The sequence below is a fragment of the Vipera berus genome (assembly GCF_964194415.1).
Source record: "Vipera berus genome assembly, chromosome: 2".
NCBI lineage: Eukaryota > Metazoa > Chordata > Lepidosauria > Squamata > Viperidae > Vipera > Vipera berus.
In genome coordinates, this window is record NC_138203.1 from 138,277,752 (window position 1) to 138,291,282 (window position 13,531).

General features: G+C 45.3%; 2 protein-coding genes across 4 annotated transcripts in view; both read right to left on the minus strand.

Moving 5' to 3' along the window:
- Positions 1 to 1,201: 1,201 nt before the first annotated feature.
- On the minus strand, positions 1,202 to 5,608 carry NPFF (neuropeptide FF-amide peptide precursor). Of its 3 annotated transcripts, XR_014025228.1 has the most exons (4): positions 5,430 to 5,608; positions 2,631 to 2,761; positions 1,687 to 1,995; positions 1,394 to 1,519 (listed from the first exon to the last, which is right to left on the minus strand). XR_014025228.1 is itself a non-coding variant. In XM_081318524.1 (3 exons), the coding sequence occupies exons 1-3, from the start codon at positions 5,571 to 5,573 to the stop codon at positions 1,393 to 1,395; spliced, it is 402 nt and encodes a 133-aa protein (XP_081174650.1). In that variant the 5' UTR covers positions 5,574 to 5,608; the 3' UTR covers positions 1,202 to 1,392. The 3 variants fall into 3 exon arrangements, 2 of the variants coding, with proteins under 2 accessions (XP_081174650.1, XP_081174651.1); XM_081318524.1 differs by lacking the exon at positions 1,687 to 1,995 and having other exon boundaries at positions 1,202 to 1,519; XM_081318525.1 differs by having other exon boundaries at positions 1,376 to 1,995.
- The window catches only part of ATF7 (activating transcription factor 7), a 140,357-nt gene continuing 129,470 nt past the window's right edge, over positions 2,645 to 13,531 (minus strand). The window contains exon 14 of the mRNA XM_081318504.1: positions 2,645 to 3,605. The gene's annotated coding sequence lies outside the window, so the exon portion shown is untranslated. The remainder of the gene's footprint in view (positions 3,606 to 13,531) is intronic.

Below are 13,531 nucleotides of genomic sequence, written 5' to 3' on the forward strand. Positions count from 1 at the left end.
ATGCGTGCTAGTCGTTTCTGACTCTAGGGGCCGGTGCTCATCTCCGTTTCAAAGCCGAAGAGCCAGCGCTTGTCCGAGGATGTCTCTGTGGTCATGTGGCCGGCATGACTAGACGCCAAAGGCGCACAGAATGCTGTTACCTTCCCACCGTAGTGGTCCCTATTTTTCTACTTGCATTTTTACGTGCTTTCGAACTGCTAGGTTGGCAGAAGCTGGGACGAGTAACAGGCACTCACTCTGCTACGCGGCACTCGGGATTCGACCCGCCAAACTGCCGACCTTCTGATAGACAAGCTCAGCGTCCTAACCCACTGAGCCACTGCGTCCCTTCGTGAATCCCACTACAACTGCCCAAAATACTTTCTCCAGGTAGAGCCCGGCAACATGTGGGAAGTCAATTTCCACCACTCACGATATTGGAAAGAAATTTTGAATTGTCCCACAAGCCTCTCTCTCATGTCCAGAAAATTTCTTTTTCTTTTTTTTAAAACGGGGTTTCAAGCTATTTTGCCTTTTAGTTAATTTCTTCAGATTGTCTTCAGGCTCCTCAAACCAATACTCATTTTTGTAGGTGTGCAGCTGTCCCAACCCAAGGAAAGAATCTGAATAGGTAATTGGTCCCATAAACAGCAACTGGTTTTTTCCCCTCACTCAGCCAGGGTCAATCTGATGCTTACAGGTTATGTTGGGCTACATACCCCTTATTCTAGCAGCTGTATTATTCGGCTACTTTGGCCATATGTGGTATAGCATAGGATAGTAGTCTTTCAGTGTAATGAATTCTATGCATTGTGCAAAATCCATTTGGGGGAGAATCCACATTTTGCAGTGTTTTAAAGGTTCACTCCCACACAGGTGTTGCCAATAACCCACCACCACTCTGACCAACAGACAAACATTTTTAGCATTTTACAGAGACGGAGAGGAAGTCTTTGCCTAAGAGCAGACTTCACTTACCACAGATGTACTCATCTATGAAGGCACATGTAATTTTCACCATAATTCTTTTTCCAACTGTGCCATTCATTTTCCCCCTTAGAACTGAGTACCATTCTCAAACAGAAAACTTTACAGATATTTTGAAGTACATCTCTCATCCTTGTTCAATGATCCTGAAGATCAAGGGTTGTAGCTGAAGAGGTCAATTGCAGAGAGAGTTACCGGATAATCTACATGACAAAAGGACTGCAGTATCCTCCAGGATGTACCAATGTTGTTTTATTATTGTTGACAACAGATAAAATACAGACCCTTAACAGGGATGGGCCACCAGCTAAGGCTGAGTGACAAATAAAGAAGCAGAAAATTAAGGTGAGGCTCCTGTCCAGTTTGCCAGGATCCAGGAGGCAATTACTTTTGGCATTTATTTTTCCCAGGTTGCGACTTCCAGCTTCATTTTTTCTTGCCAAAGCGCTGTGGGGCAGCCATACTCAGAAACTGAGGGGCCAGAGAATCCCAAGCCCGTGGTTTGATCCGCCCAGTGCTTCTCAAACTGCTGGTCCTGGCTTCACGGCCGAACCTATGAAAAGGATCAGAAGCAGAGAGCAACACAGAATGCAGTGCCTGAAGGGAACAAAATGAGCCCTCTTGGTGGAAATTGGAACAATATTCCCTCTGATAAATCATTCTGTCTCCAGCAGTAGCTGATCAAAAGCTCAGAAGCAAAGAATTAGGGGTATCACTTGCCTCCAGCACTTGGCTCTGAAGTGAATTAGATTGCAGTTCAGGAAGTAATTAGTTCTTTTAAAGGACAGAAAGGTGAAAAGATGAAAGCCATCCCTTGTTGGAGGCACACGTGAATGGGTATGCCAGCAAATGGATCGTTCATTCATTCAGTTCTGAGTGCACTTCATAGTCAGTACTGCTTTGTACTGGACAGGCAGCATTCATTTGCATCAGTAAGGCAGGAGTTGTATGTACGGTAGCATACAAATACCGTATGAGAGAAGCATAAAGAATTCTGTTCTGATTTCCCCATGTTTTTCCCTGCACAGCCTGGAGGAAGAATGAACCAAAATTCAGTTTCATTTTGCCCAATTTCTGGCTTGCTATTAGTTTCAGGCCAGGATGTTACACAAACACTATTCAACTGCTGAATAAACGCAACAGGAAGTCAATCGGCAGTCTATTTCAAACACAATTCCTGGTTTGTGCAGAGGTGTAAACCAGGAATTCAGTAAAGTAAAACAATCCTGGTTAATTTTTTTCCTACGGCTGGGAGTAATACTTGATCTTAGTTCATCTGTCACACGCAAGGACATAAAAATGAATAAAAACAGCAAAAACAACAGAGTTTGGAAAGCTCTATTTGGATAGCAATTACACATTGTCTCTTGTTCTTCCTTAATTATCTCTAAAATATGAAGCTGTTGCCTCTTATTTACACTGTATGATACCATGAGAGGTTAGTGAAATCTAAGCGAACAGTGCACCATTTGGATGAAAAGCGGCAGAAAAGTAGCTGGATGTTCTAACGCAACCACTGAAAAAAATGTTTTCCAAATTAAATCCAGAAAACTGACCGAAATCAAACTTTGAAATTGCATAGAAACATCAAGTCAACATAATTGCTCCCGTTTCACCTGAATACATGCGGTAGTTCTGCTTAATAAACCTGTGATCAGTCATACCTCTGTGGCTGGAACAGGAAGGAAGGGCTGCGGCCCGGTCTCTGCACAGCATGGAACAATGTACGGAGAAGGATGTCCAGCAGATGATCGTCAGGTAAGCTCTGGCCAGTGTGCTCTTCACCCTCTTGTGGCTGTAGGAAGAAAGCCTGGAGCTCATCAGAGCATGCAATTGGACAGGAGGAGAGTTTGCCCCAAGGTTAAGAGGTACAATGGGTCAGATGAAGACCCAATACAACCACAGCTCACCCTTATTATGCAGGAACCGTATGTAGATGTTGCATGCTGTCTGTAGCTTCAAGGTGAAGGCCTACGTATGGGAGAAGATCTGTCCTGCACCATAACAAAATAAAGGCAGCTGCTTCCCATTGCTTTTGCTATAATGCAGGGGTCCCCAACCCCTGGTCCATGGACCAGTACGGGGCCGCGGCATGCCAGCAACTGGTCCGCACAAACAAGCATAGCCCCATCTGCAAGATGCAGGCAGCACACAAAACCACGCCCCCTCCGGTCCGCGGAAAAACCTCTCCACGAAACCGGTCCCTGGTGCCCAAAAGGTTGGGGACTTCTGCTCTAGTGGCTGGATTCACACAATATGCCTACCCAGGTTAAAGATCAAATGGTTGCATTCACGTAACATGCTAAGCTTGGTTAGTTTTACTCCTAATTAGATTCTTTTTAGATAGGAAGTTTAGCATGTTGGGTAAAACTAATGTTGTTAGTGTATTAGTCAATGTACTGTGCAAACCCCCAACATGCATTAAGTAGGTTAAGCAAACCCAGCCAATATATCTTGCCTTCAGATTTTGATCAGCCTTCCACAAACTGGCATCTTCCAGCTGCATATATTTACAGCTCCCATCCTCCCCAGCCAGGTTAGCAATGATAGGTTTTGAACTGGAGGGCAATCAGGCTGGGCAAGGCTGCCTCAGATGTAAATCTTAATGTACATTCTAGTTTAAATTTTTTGTCCAATACCTACAACAAGAGAAAGATTACTCTAAGTTGGATCCTGGCTATATTGTTTTTTTATTGCTCAGTTTACATGTTTCTTAAAATACACAGTGAATCTGTAGCTCTTCTATTTCAGCCCCCAATATGCTATGAGCCTTTATAAGACTGCCTATTAATCCTGAATTTGCAAGGACACATTTTGGGTAAACTGATGCTTCCATATCAGAATATGACATATCAGAATATGACTGCTCCTTGGTGGAGCAGTGGGCTGATGCCTCCTTAAGTAACACCAGCTGCCTGCAATTATTGCAGGTTCGCATCCCACCAGGCTCAAGGTTGACTCAGCCTTCCATCCTTCCGAGGTAGGTAAAATGAGGACCCAGATTGTTGGGGGCAATAAGCTGACTTTGTAATAATGCTGCTTGGGGGGGGGGCCTGAAAGCCCTAATAGGCAGGCATATACATAGAATGAAGGCTATTGCTAAGCACATTGATTTGTGCTTAGATTGTAAGCCGCCCTGAGTCTTCGGAGAAGGGCAAGATATAAATGGGATTAAAATAAAAAATAAAAAAATATGTCAATCTGGAAATTCTCTTGCTGCAAGAGTGCCTTTAGATAAAGACATCAGGAAGCAAAGAAGCCTTTTCATTCTAGTCAGCTGAAGGCACCCGCTGATCAGCAAGACAGTTTTAAGATTCGTTAAGGGAACTTTTTTCCCATGTTCCTTTCCAACAGCAGCCATATAACAAAAAGAACAGAATTCCTCTAAAAAGGCATCCTGAAGATCATATTTACCAACTACATATCTTGTGGAAAAAAAGATATTTCCACAAAATGTATGGTACATCGGAAACAAGATAGTGTGTGCGTGTGTGTGCGCGCACACACACACACACACACCATATATTATTTATGAAGTGGTCTCTCATTAGAACTCATGTCCACAATACATAGGGAAACACGGACGCTTGTTACTAGCATGAGGACGAACAGCAACATATTCTCCAGCTTGAACCTCCCTATGCCTTTTGTTGCTGGAATCATGCTTAGAAAAAACCCGAAATTCTCAAGTTCCAGCATTCTAAGTTGTATACACAGCAAACAAGGTAAACAGTCACAAAATAAGTGTCCCAATAGACAAATAATTCCACACATTTTGCAGACGTTTACTATACTCCTTTGACAGAGCTCCATAGAATTCTCCCAAATCTTTACTATCGCTAAAATTAATTACTACTTTCTTAAGACCACCCACGGGGTTCGGTCCGTGCCTGATAGCAGATAAGAGGAAGAATATAGAAGAAACTAGAAAATCTTGGTTGCACACTTCATCCTTCTTGGGGAGTTCCCAAAATATCAGAAAAAAGGTTAGGACTGGGAAATAGAAATGAGCAAAGGCCATTAGCTATAACCCTGTCAGAGTTGAGCTTTTTTTCCCCCTATCCTGGTTGAGCTTTAGCTAACTTTCTCACCTCCAAACTGGCTAGCTGACGCCAAGATCTCCAGCCTTGGCTCTGTTGGGAGGAAAGATACAAGCAATTGTCCCATTCAAATGGATGTACATAGGTTGGGGCAGACTGGCTATAGTGGTGGGTAGCGGGAGTTGGCACATCTCTAGCATAGCTTTCTTCTGGGCAAGTTCAAGCTAGCCTCTCTCCTTAACCCACCTTACAAGGTCGTGGCGGTAAAGATGAAATGTGATGGGAGCAGGAGGGCAACCTATGCAGCCGGTCTAAGGTCTGGAGGAAAGCTTGCAGCTTGCAATGGACGCCACATCTGCGGCTAAAACTTTCCTTCGAGGAAAGACAGGGACGGAGGCAAAAAGCAAGCGGAAGGCCACTTACCGTCCAGTCTACAAACCTCTCCGGGTAGACGTTGGGTTCTTCGGCCAAGAACTCCTGGGAGCCCAGCGCCTCCTGGAGACCCCGGCCCGGCCTCAGGCTCCCCGAGAGCAAGGCCAGCGCTAGCAAAAGGCGGGAAGCGTCCATGGTGGAGGCCCGCTCCGCTCTGCTCCCCACCCCGTCCTGCTTCCCTTCTCCTGGCAGCGCCTTTATATCTCCAGCCATCCCAGAGCCGGGGGACGTGGGGCGGGATTGATGGCAGGGGTGGCAACCATTTGCGAGGCAGCCCGTGCGGTGCGGGCCCTGCGGCAGCTCCCCGTGACGAGCGGAGAGGGACCGCGATGGTCCCTGACAAGGAGGCGAGCGCCGCTGCCGTCTGGGGCTGCTTGTGCGTTATTGCGAGGATAAATCCAGGCGAAATGGCTCTTTCGGCCCTGTTGGGACGCGTCGGCTAATTGCTTGTTTACCATGGTTTTGTGTGTGGGGGGGGGGGGAAGCGCCGGGGAACTTGAGGCCGGCGCTGGGGACGCTGACCCCCCCCCCCCATCGTCTCCTGCAGCCGGCTTAACAAGGCGGCTTGGATTGATGGGTCTGGAGCCCCAGATGCTGTCAAGGCTGTTCCGTCAAGCCGCTTTTAACAAGCCCCGCTTCCCGGCGGGCATTCACGTCGGCAAAGCGCGAGCTCTTTTGCCGCGTTGTAATAAAACCCATTTACAACACGCGGCCCGGGGATGGGACGGGAAAGGGCGGGAGGTGCGGGGAATTTGCCGGGCTGAAAGAATAAAAGCCCGGCCACCTCAGGTGGGGTACGGAAGCGTTCCCGCCCAACGGGGCGGAAAGCCTCGGGCGTTTATTCTCTCCCCCCCCACCCCCGTTGCAGTATAAAGGCCTAATACTTTTAAAAAACAAAAAAAAACTTCCTTATTTTTACAAAAGCTGGCTGCCGGAGTTCATTAATAGGGCTAAAGCAGAAATCAAGCCAGGGAACCATGGGAATAACTTCATCGGATGGGTTTCTTCCTACCATATAGCTGTTACAGGGAGTCCTCGACTTGCGACGGTCCATTTAGTGACCGTTCAAAGTTACAACGGCACTGAACCACCCCCTCCCCCCCCCACAAGGCCATTTTTCACTCAACCCTTGACAGCATCCCCATGGTCATGTGATTAAACATTCAGACACACTCATATTTATGACAGTTGCAGTGTCCAAGGGTCACCTTTGATGACCTTCTGACAAGCCAAGTCAATGGGGAAACCAGAATCACCTAAGAATGGTGTTTCTAACTTCACCACTGCAGTGATTTGCTTAACAACTGTGGCCAAAAAGTCATAAAATGAGGCCAAAGTCACTTTGCCATCTCACTTAGCAACAGAACCTTTGGGCTCAATTGTCGTCGTAAGTCAAGGGCTACCTGTAATGAGCTACATATTAAAGTAAGGTGACAACTGCAGTGGAAGGGCTGGGCAAGCAGGAGGAAGAAAAAAAAACATGAGCAAATAATCCGTTCCCTCAATCTAAGTCACTTGTAAGTTTAAGCCAGTTTTGTCTAGTACCTTCGATAGGTTTGCCACCTTGAGGTATTTGTGAAAATAATAAAGGTGGAATATAAATAAAAAATAAAGGAACCAGTTTGGTGGTGTGACGGAGGTAAAAAGGTAAAGGTAAAGGTTCCCCCGCACATGCATGCTAGTCGTTTCCAACTCTAGGGGCCGGTGCTCATCTCCGTTTCAAAGCCAAAGAGCCAGCGCTTGTCCGAGGACGTCTCCGTGGTCATGTGGCCGGCATGACCTTCCCACTGTAGTGGTCCCTATTTTTCTACTTGCATTTTTACGTGCTTTCGAACTGCTAGGTTGGCAGAAGCTGGGACGAGTAACAGGCGCTCACTCTGTTACGCGGCACTCGGGATTCGACCCGCCAAACTGCCGACCTTCTGATCGACAAGCTCAGCGTCCTAACCCACTGAGCCACCGCGTCCCTTTTGTGACAGAGGTACCAAGCTAGGAATCTGGAGATTGTGACTTCCACTGCTGCATAGGCATAAACCCAGCTGGGTGTCTTTGGGCCGGTCAGTCTTTCTCAGCCCCAGGAAGGAGGCAAGAGCAAACCTCTTCCAAGACCTTGCCAAGAAAACTGCACAACTAACATAGGCAGTTGCCAGTGGTCAACACTGACTCAAAGTCAGATACATAGAAGTTAATAGGAGGCAAGTGAGAAAGATGATCATGGGACCAATTTGTTGTGTTCCAAGATGTGACATCTATAATTGTATCCACGAACTAGTTTTGCCACAGAATTTAGAAACTAGACAGCCTCACTTGACCAGTGGATTCAGTCTGAAGAAGAGAACAAGAGCACAACACTAAGGAGGAGGAGAAGCCATGTTTATTGCAAACGCCATATTGGCTGCCTGCTTTAGAAGAAAGAGGGAGCCTGAACCATGGATAAGCCAAGATTGTTACAGAAGTTGAGGGCGACAAGTTGGCAAAATCCTAGGGACCTGATTGGCCGCTCTGTTTGGGAAAGCCAATCAAGTCCTTGTCTGTGTACCTGGGGTAACTCCTACTTTTAGGCCTTTCAGGAGAGCAGCCCATTGTGAAGGCCAGGGAATGTTGAGGCCATCAGCTGATCAGGAGCTAGAAGGCTTGGTTTCTCTAGGTCAGGGGTCCCGGACCCCCGGTCCAGGGTCCGGCACCGGGCCACAGCATGCCAGAAACCAGTCCGTGCAAACAAGCAAAGCCCCATCTCCGTGATGCAGGCAGTACAAGAATCCAGGCCCTCTCCGGTCCGCAGAAAAACCTCTCTCCACAGAACTGGTCCCTGGTTCTCAAAAGGTTGGGGACCTCTGCTCTAGGTTGCAAATCCCTTGACATTGTGCTATGAGCTGGTGAGGAGCCTCTATTCTTTGGTTTAGAAGTGGTTGCGGGTGCTTTGTCTGGGGCATGGAAAGTCAAGCTGGGTTCGATGGGGTCAATCAAAGAAGTGAACTGGGCTTGACCCTGATATCCAAGGGTCAGGGAGCAAAAGGGTGAGAGTATCCATTTTGTTTATTTTATCTACGATGCCCTACCTAAGCATTTTGTGGTGCAGGGAACAATGCAGTCAAAGTTGGAGAAAGCCAGAGCCACAGTATCTTGATTTTGGGAAGGAGGGGGAGGGATCCTGGAGGGAGAAGGCAAGATTTCTCCTCAGGAGGAAATTGTCTGGCAGCTCCAGAAAATTCAAGCCACACAAAACTTGCACCATTTCCTTGGAAGCAGGAGCTGAGCCGATTCCCTTGCAGAATTCATTGCCTTGGCTTCCCCCTCAGGTGACAGAAATCCCTGAGCCTCCAGAGGACATTTGGACAGGGTGCAGTTTTTTGACCAGTTGCATTTTTTTTGTATGTGAAATAAGCTACAGATAGTCGTCCTAACCAAGAGATTGTGCACATATGTCTCTTTGGATTCTCATTTTTTACTAAAACACAGTTTGCTTTAACCACAGTTTTTCAGTACGCTACAAATTCCTTGATTCAGGCAATATGCTCTGCGATAAACTATGATTTACAAATGATTAGATCAAAACTTAGTGCAAGCCAGAACAAAGCCAGTCTGATTATGGTATAGTGTAATGTGAATTCAAAGTGTCTCTTTGAATTGCATGCTGGGTGGCAAATAAATTAGATGATAGATAGATAGATAGATAGATAGATAGATAGATAGATAGATAGATAGATAAATAGAGATAGATTAAAAACTCTGAAGGTATTAAAAACAATCATTTCTTGGATCTGAATGTAAGAAGCATTTTGGCTGAACTAGATTTGTTCCTGGTTCCCTAGAATTTTTACCTGAAAGGGAAGAAACTCCACCAACAATATATGACTTCCAAAGCAGTTCACAAAGCCACTTTCTTCCTGCCAAGCTTTTGCATTTAAGAAAAGTATGCTTCTGGTGCAAAAGTATTTATGTGTGTTTGTGTGAGATTTTTCTGTATAGCCCTTAGGCAACAGGAGAAAGCAATGGATCCATCTGACTAGATATTAATTCCTGGGCTGTGTTTCCTGCAGGCTTGATAGGCAGCTGATTAATACTTCCAATTACAATCAAGTGTTCTCCTGCATTGGCACCATGGACAGGTTGGTATTCATCAGTGCAAGGAATAATCTGCACAAAGTACAGCTTTCTGTTTACCAGCGATACATCTCTGGGTAGAGAAGAAGACAACTTACATTGTAGTGAAAATGGCCTCCACACATCATATCCTGCTTATGGTATAAAATGAATAAACTGAAACAGGTAAAGCAGTAGTGGTCAACTTGGCTGCATTTCAGAGGCCTTCTGCAAGCAATCAGTTTGAGCCTCTACCAGATTTTTTTTTTTTTTGCATTCCCCTGAAATTGCTGGGTAGAAGGAAAGACAAAATGGCTCTGATCCCACTCTTTGGTGGGATGCAGATCCTAGCAGACGATTCTCCGTTGACAGAACGGAGAGGGGAAAAAAATTCCACCTGTTTCGTGGGTTGTTTATTAATTTGTTTATCAAACTTCTTATCCACCCATCTCCTTCATAGAGGGGCTCTTGGGCGGTGTACAACTTAACCCACATAATAAAACATTGAAATCCAAATAATTTAAGAATTAAAAATATATATAAAACAACCTTATAAAATTACAAAAGAAGGAAAGTTCCACGATGGGGAGACTAGGAGTTGTTGGGACAGGTGGGGGAGGGGTTCATGGGGCTGTTACAACAACATTTATTTGGGTTGGGGATCTAGGACAGCCTGGTTTCAGTGAACTACAACTCCCAGTATCCCCAGTCAGTATGGCCAATCATAATCATTTAGATGTCTATAAGTTCTTCCGTTTTATACTTAGCCAACTTGAAGAAGGAAAGGAAAGGATTCCATGCAGGCGCACGCTCAAAGATGCTTTTTTCAAAAGGCAGCTGGACAGTTTATTCCTTGAGGAAGAAGAAAAAAGACGTTTCACTGCTCATCTAAGAAGCTTCATCAGTTCTGGCAGGATGGTGGGGTCTATGGAGCGGTTAGTTCTGACAGGAGGTGGGGGGGGAGAGGTTGGAAGGATCATATTTCTTTGCAGTCAACACCCCCCCCCCGCCTGTCATAGCTAATCGCTCCATAGCCCCCACCATCCTGCCAGAACCGATGAAGCTTCTTGGATGAGAAGTGAAACATCTTCCTGAAGGAAAAAAAAACAAAACACCCCAGTTGCCTTTTGAGAAAGCCCCTTTGAGACAACTGTGAACTGGATGACTGAGAATTTCCACAGACACTTTCCCCATACAACTAACTTTGTGGCTTGGTTACCATCATTTTATGGGGCATCTTCATACCGTGTTCCACTTGTGACTCCTGCCCTCTCCCCCCGCCCCCCCATTTTCCGTGCTGCTTCCTATTAAGGAAGAAAAGTCAGAAGAGCTGCGCACTGCATTGGTTGGCGTTGGAATAATCACGCCTGGCCACTTCCTTCCACCACTGTGTTTTAAACAAGGCAATCATGGAGGGTGTTGGAGAAAGAAGCATTGCACAGATTCTGCAGGGAAAGGCATTTAGAGAAATCAGTTATTGAAAAAGGCAGATATTTGGGAATGAAAAGTCACAAAGAGGAAAACAGAAGCTAAAAGGAAGAATAGGAAAATCTGGGGAGTATTTGTGCCTGAAGAGAAAGGACAAATAAAGAGTTTTGAGGAAGCCCAGCTCCAAGGCCAGGAATGATGAGCTTGATGTTGGTTTTCTGAACAGGATGAAGAAAGTCCGAAATTGGTCAGCCACCTAAAACCTCCCACTAAAAGTGTCAAGGAACAAAATAATCAAATCACAAGCCTGAGATCTGAGCACCTGCATTTTTTAAAAGCAGGTTTTTGCTGCATAAAGAGCATATGTGAATTGAGCTTTGAGCAAAAGTGACAACGGAACTGAGACATATTTGGATGTGTAATGCTTGTAGTGTTGATGTGCTTGACAGAATCACCAAAAACATTTCTGTTATCTGGGGCAGGGGAGTTTACTTTCCAAATAATGAGTCCCCAATTCAGCAAAATAAAGAACTTCCTTTGGAAACCTGATTCAATTCAGGAGTTGATTCTGGATGTGGATGGAGCAATGCTGCCACCCTGTGGCTAGTGGCAAACGCGCAGGCTAAGGCCTGCTGCTAAGAACGAACACAATGCCTAGGCTGCATGAGATCACGAGGGAGGATTTGCAAACTGGTAACCTAAATGCTGGATGCTGCTGTGTTTTAAAGACATCAAGGGCCAGGCCACATCAACAGGAAAAAATGTTTTCTAAAGATAGGGATTGATTTCTGCCAGGCAGATAAATCCATAGTGAATTGCTGATACAATAATTTGATTCAGTAATTGATCGGTTACATGTATTACTGCCTTGTCATGACGAAGGGGCTTGCGTAATTCAATGAAGCTATGAGCTATGCCGTGCAGGGCCACCCAGGATGGACAGGTCATAGCAGAGAGTTCTGACAAAATGTGATCCACTGGAGAAGGAAATGGCAACCCACTCCAGTATCTTTGCCATGAAAACCCCATGGACAGTACCAAAAGGCAAAAAGATATGACGCTGGAAGATGAGCCCCTCAGGTTGGAAGGCATCCAATATGCTACTGGGGAAGAGCAGAGGGCTAATACTAGTAGCGCCAGAAAGAATGAAGCAACTGGGCCAAAGCTGAAAGGACGCTCAGCTGTGGATGTGTCTGGTGGTGAAAGGAAAGTCCGATGCTGTAAAGATTTATTCTCCATAGGAACCTGGAATGTAAGATCCATGAATCAAAGAAAGCTGGATATGGTCAAACAAGAGATGACAAGACTGAACATCAACATCTTAGGAATCAGCGAAGTAAAATGGAAAGGAATGGGTGAATTTAATTTAGATGACCATCAGGTGTACTACTGCGGGCAAGAATCCCTCAGAAGAAATGGAGTAGCCTTCATAGTCAATAAAAGAGTAGGAAAAGCAATACTGGGATACAATCCCCAAAATGACAGAATGATCTCAGTTCGAATCCAAGGCAAACCAATATCACAGTAGTCCAAGTCTATGCCCCAACCACCGGTGCTGAAGAGGATGAAATTGACCGGTTCTATGAAGCCCTACAGCACCTTATAGAACTAACACCAAAAAATGATGTCCTTATCATCATGGGGGATTGGAATGCTAAAAAACCAAAAGATAACTGGAATAACAGGCGAGTTTGGCCTTGGAGTACAAAATGAAGCAGGGCACAGGCTGACAGAATTTTGTCAAGAGAATATGATGGTCATAGCAAACACTCTTTTCCAACAACCCAAGAGACGGCTCTACACATGGACATCACCAGACGGTCAACACAGAAATCAGATTGACTATATGCTCTGCAGCCAAAGATGGAGAAGCTCTATACAGTCAGTAAAAACAAGACCAGGAGCTGACTGTGGCTCAGACGATGAGCTTCTCGTTGCAAAGTTTAGGCTTAAACTGAAGTAAGTAGGGAAAAGCACTAGGCCACTCAGGTATGAACTAAATCATATCCCTGTTGAATATACAGTAGAGGTGACAAATAGATTTAAGGAATTAGATCTGATAGACAGAGTGCCTGAAGAACTATGGACGGAGGTTTGCAACATTGTACAAGAGGTAGCAACTAAAACCATCCCAAAGAAAAAGAAATGCAAGAAAGCAAAATGGCTGTCTGAGGAAGCTTTGCAAATAGCTGAGGAAAGGAGGGAAGCGAAAGGCAAGGGAGAAAAAGAAAGATATGCCCAATTGAATGCAGAATTCCAGAGAATAGCTAGAAGAGATAAGAATGTCTTCTTAAATGAACAGTGCAAAGAAATAGAAGAAAACAATAGAATAGGGAGGACCAGAGATCTCTTCAAGAAAATTGGAGAGATGAAGGGAACGTTTCATGCAAAGATGGGCATGATAAAAGACCAAAATGGCAGGGAACCTAACAGAGGCAGAAGAGATTAAAAAGAGGTGGCAAAACTACACAGAAGAGCTATAGAAGAACGAGCTTAACATCTCAGATAATCATGATGAGGTGGTCACTGACCTCGAGCCAGACATCCTAGAATGTGAAGTGAAGTGGGCCTTAGGAAAGCTG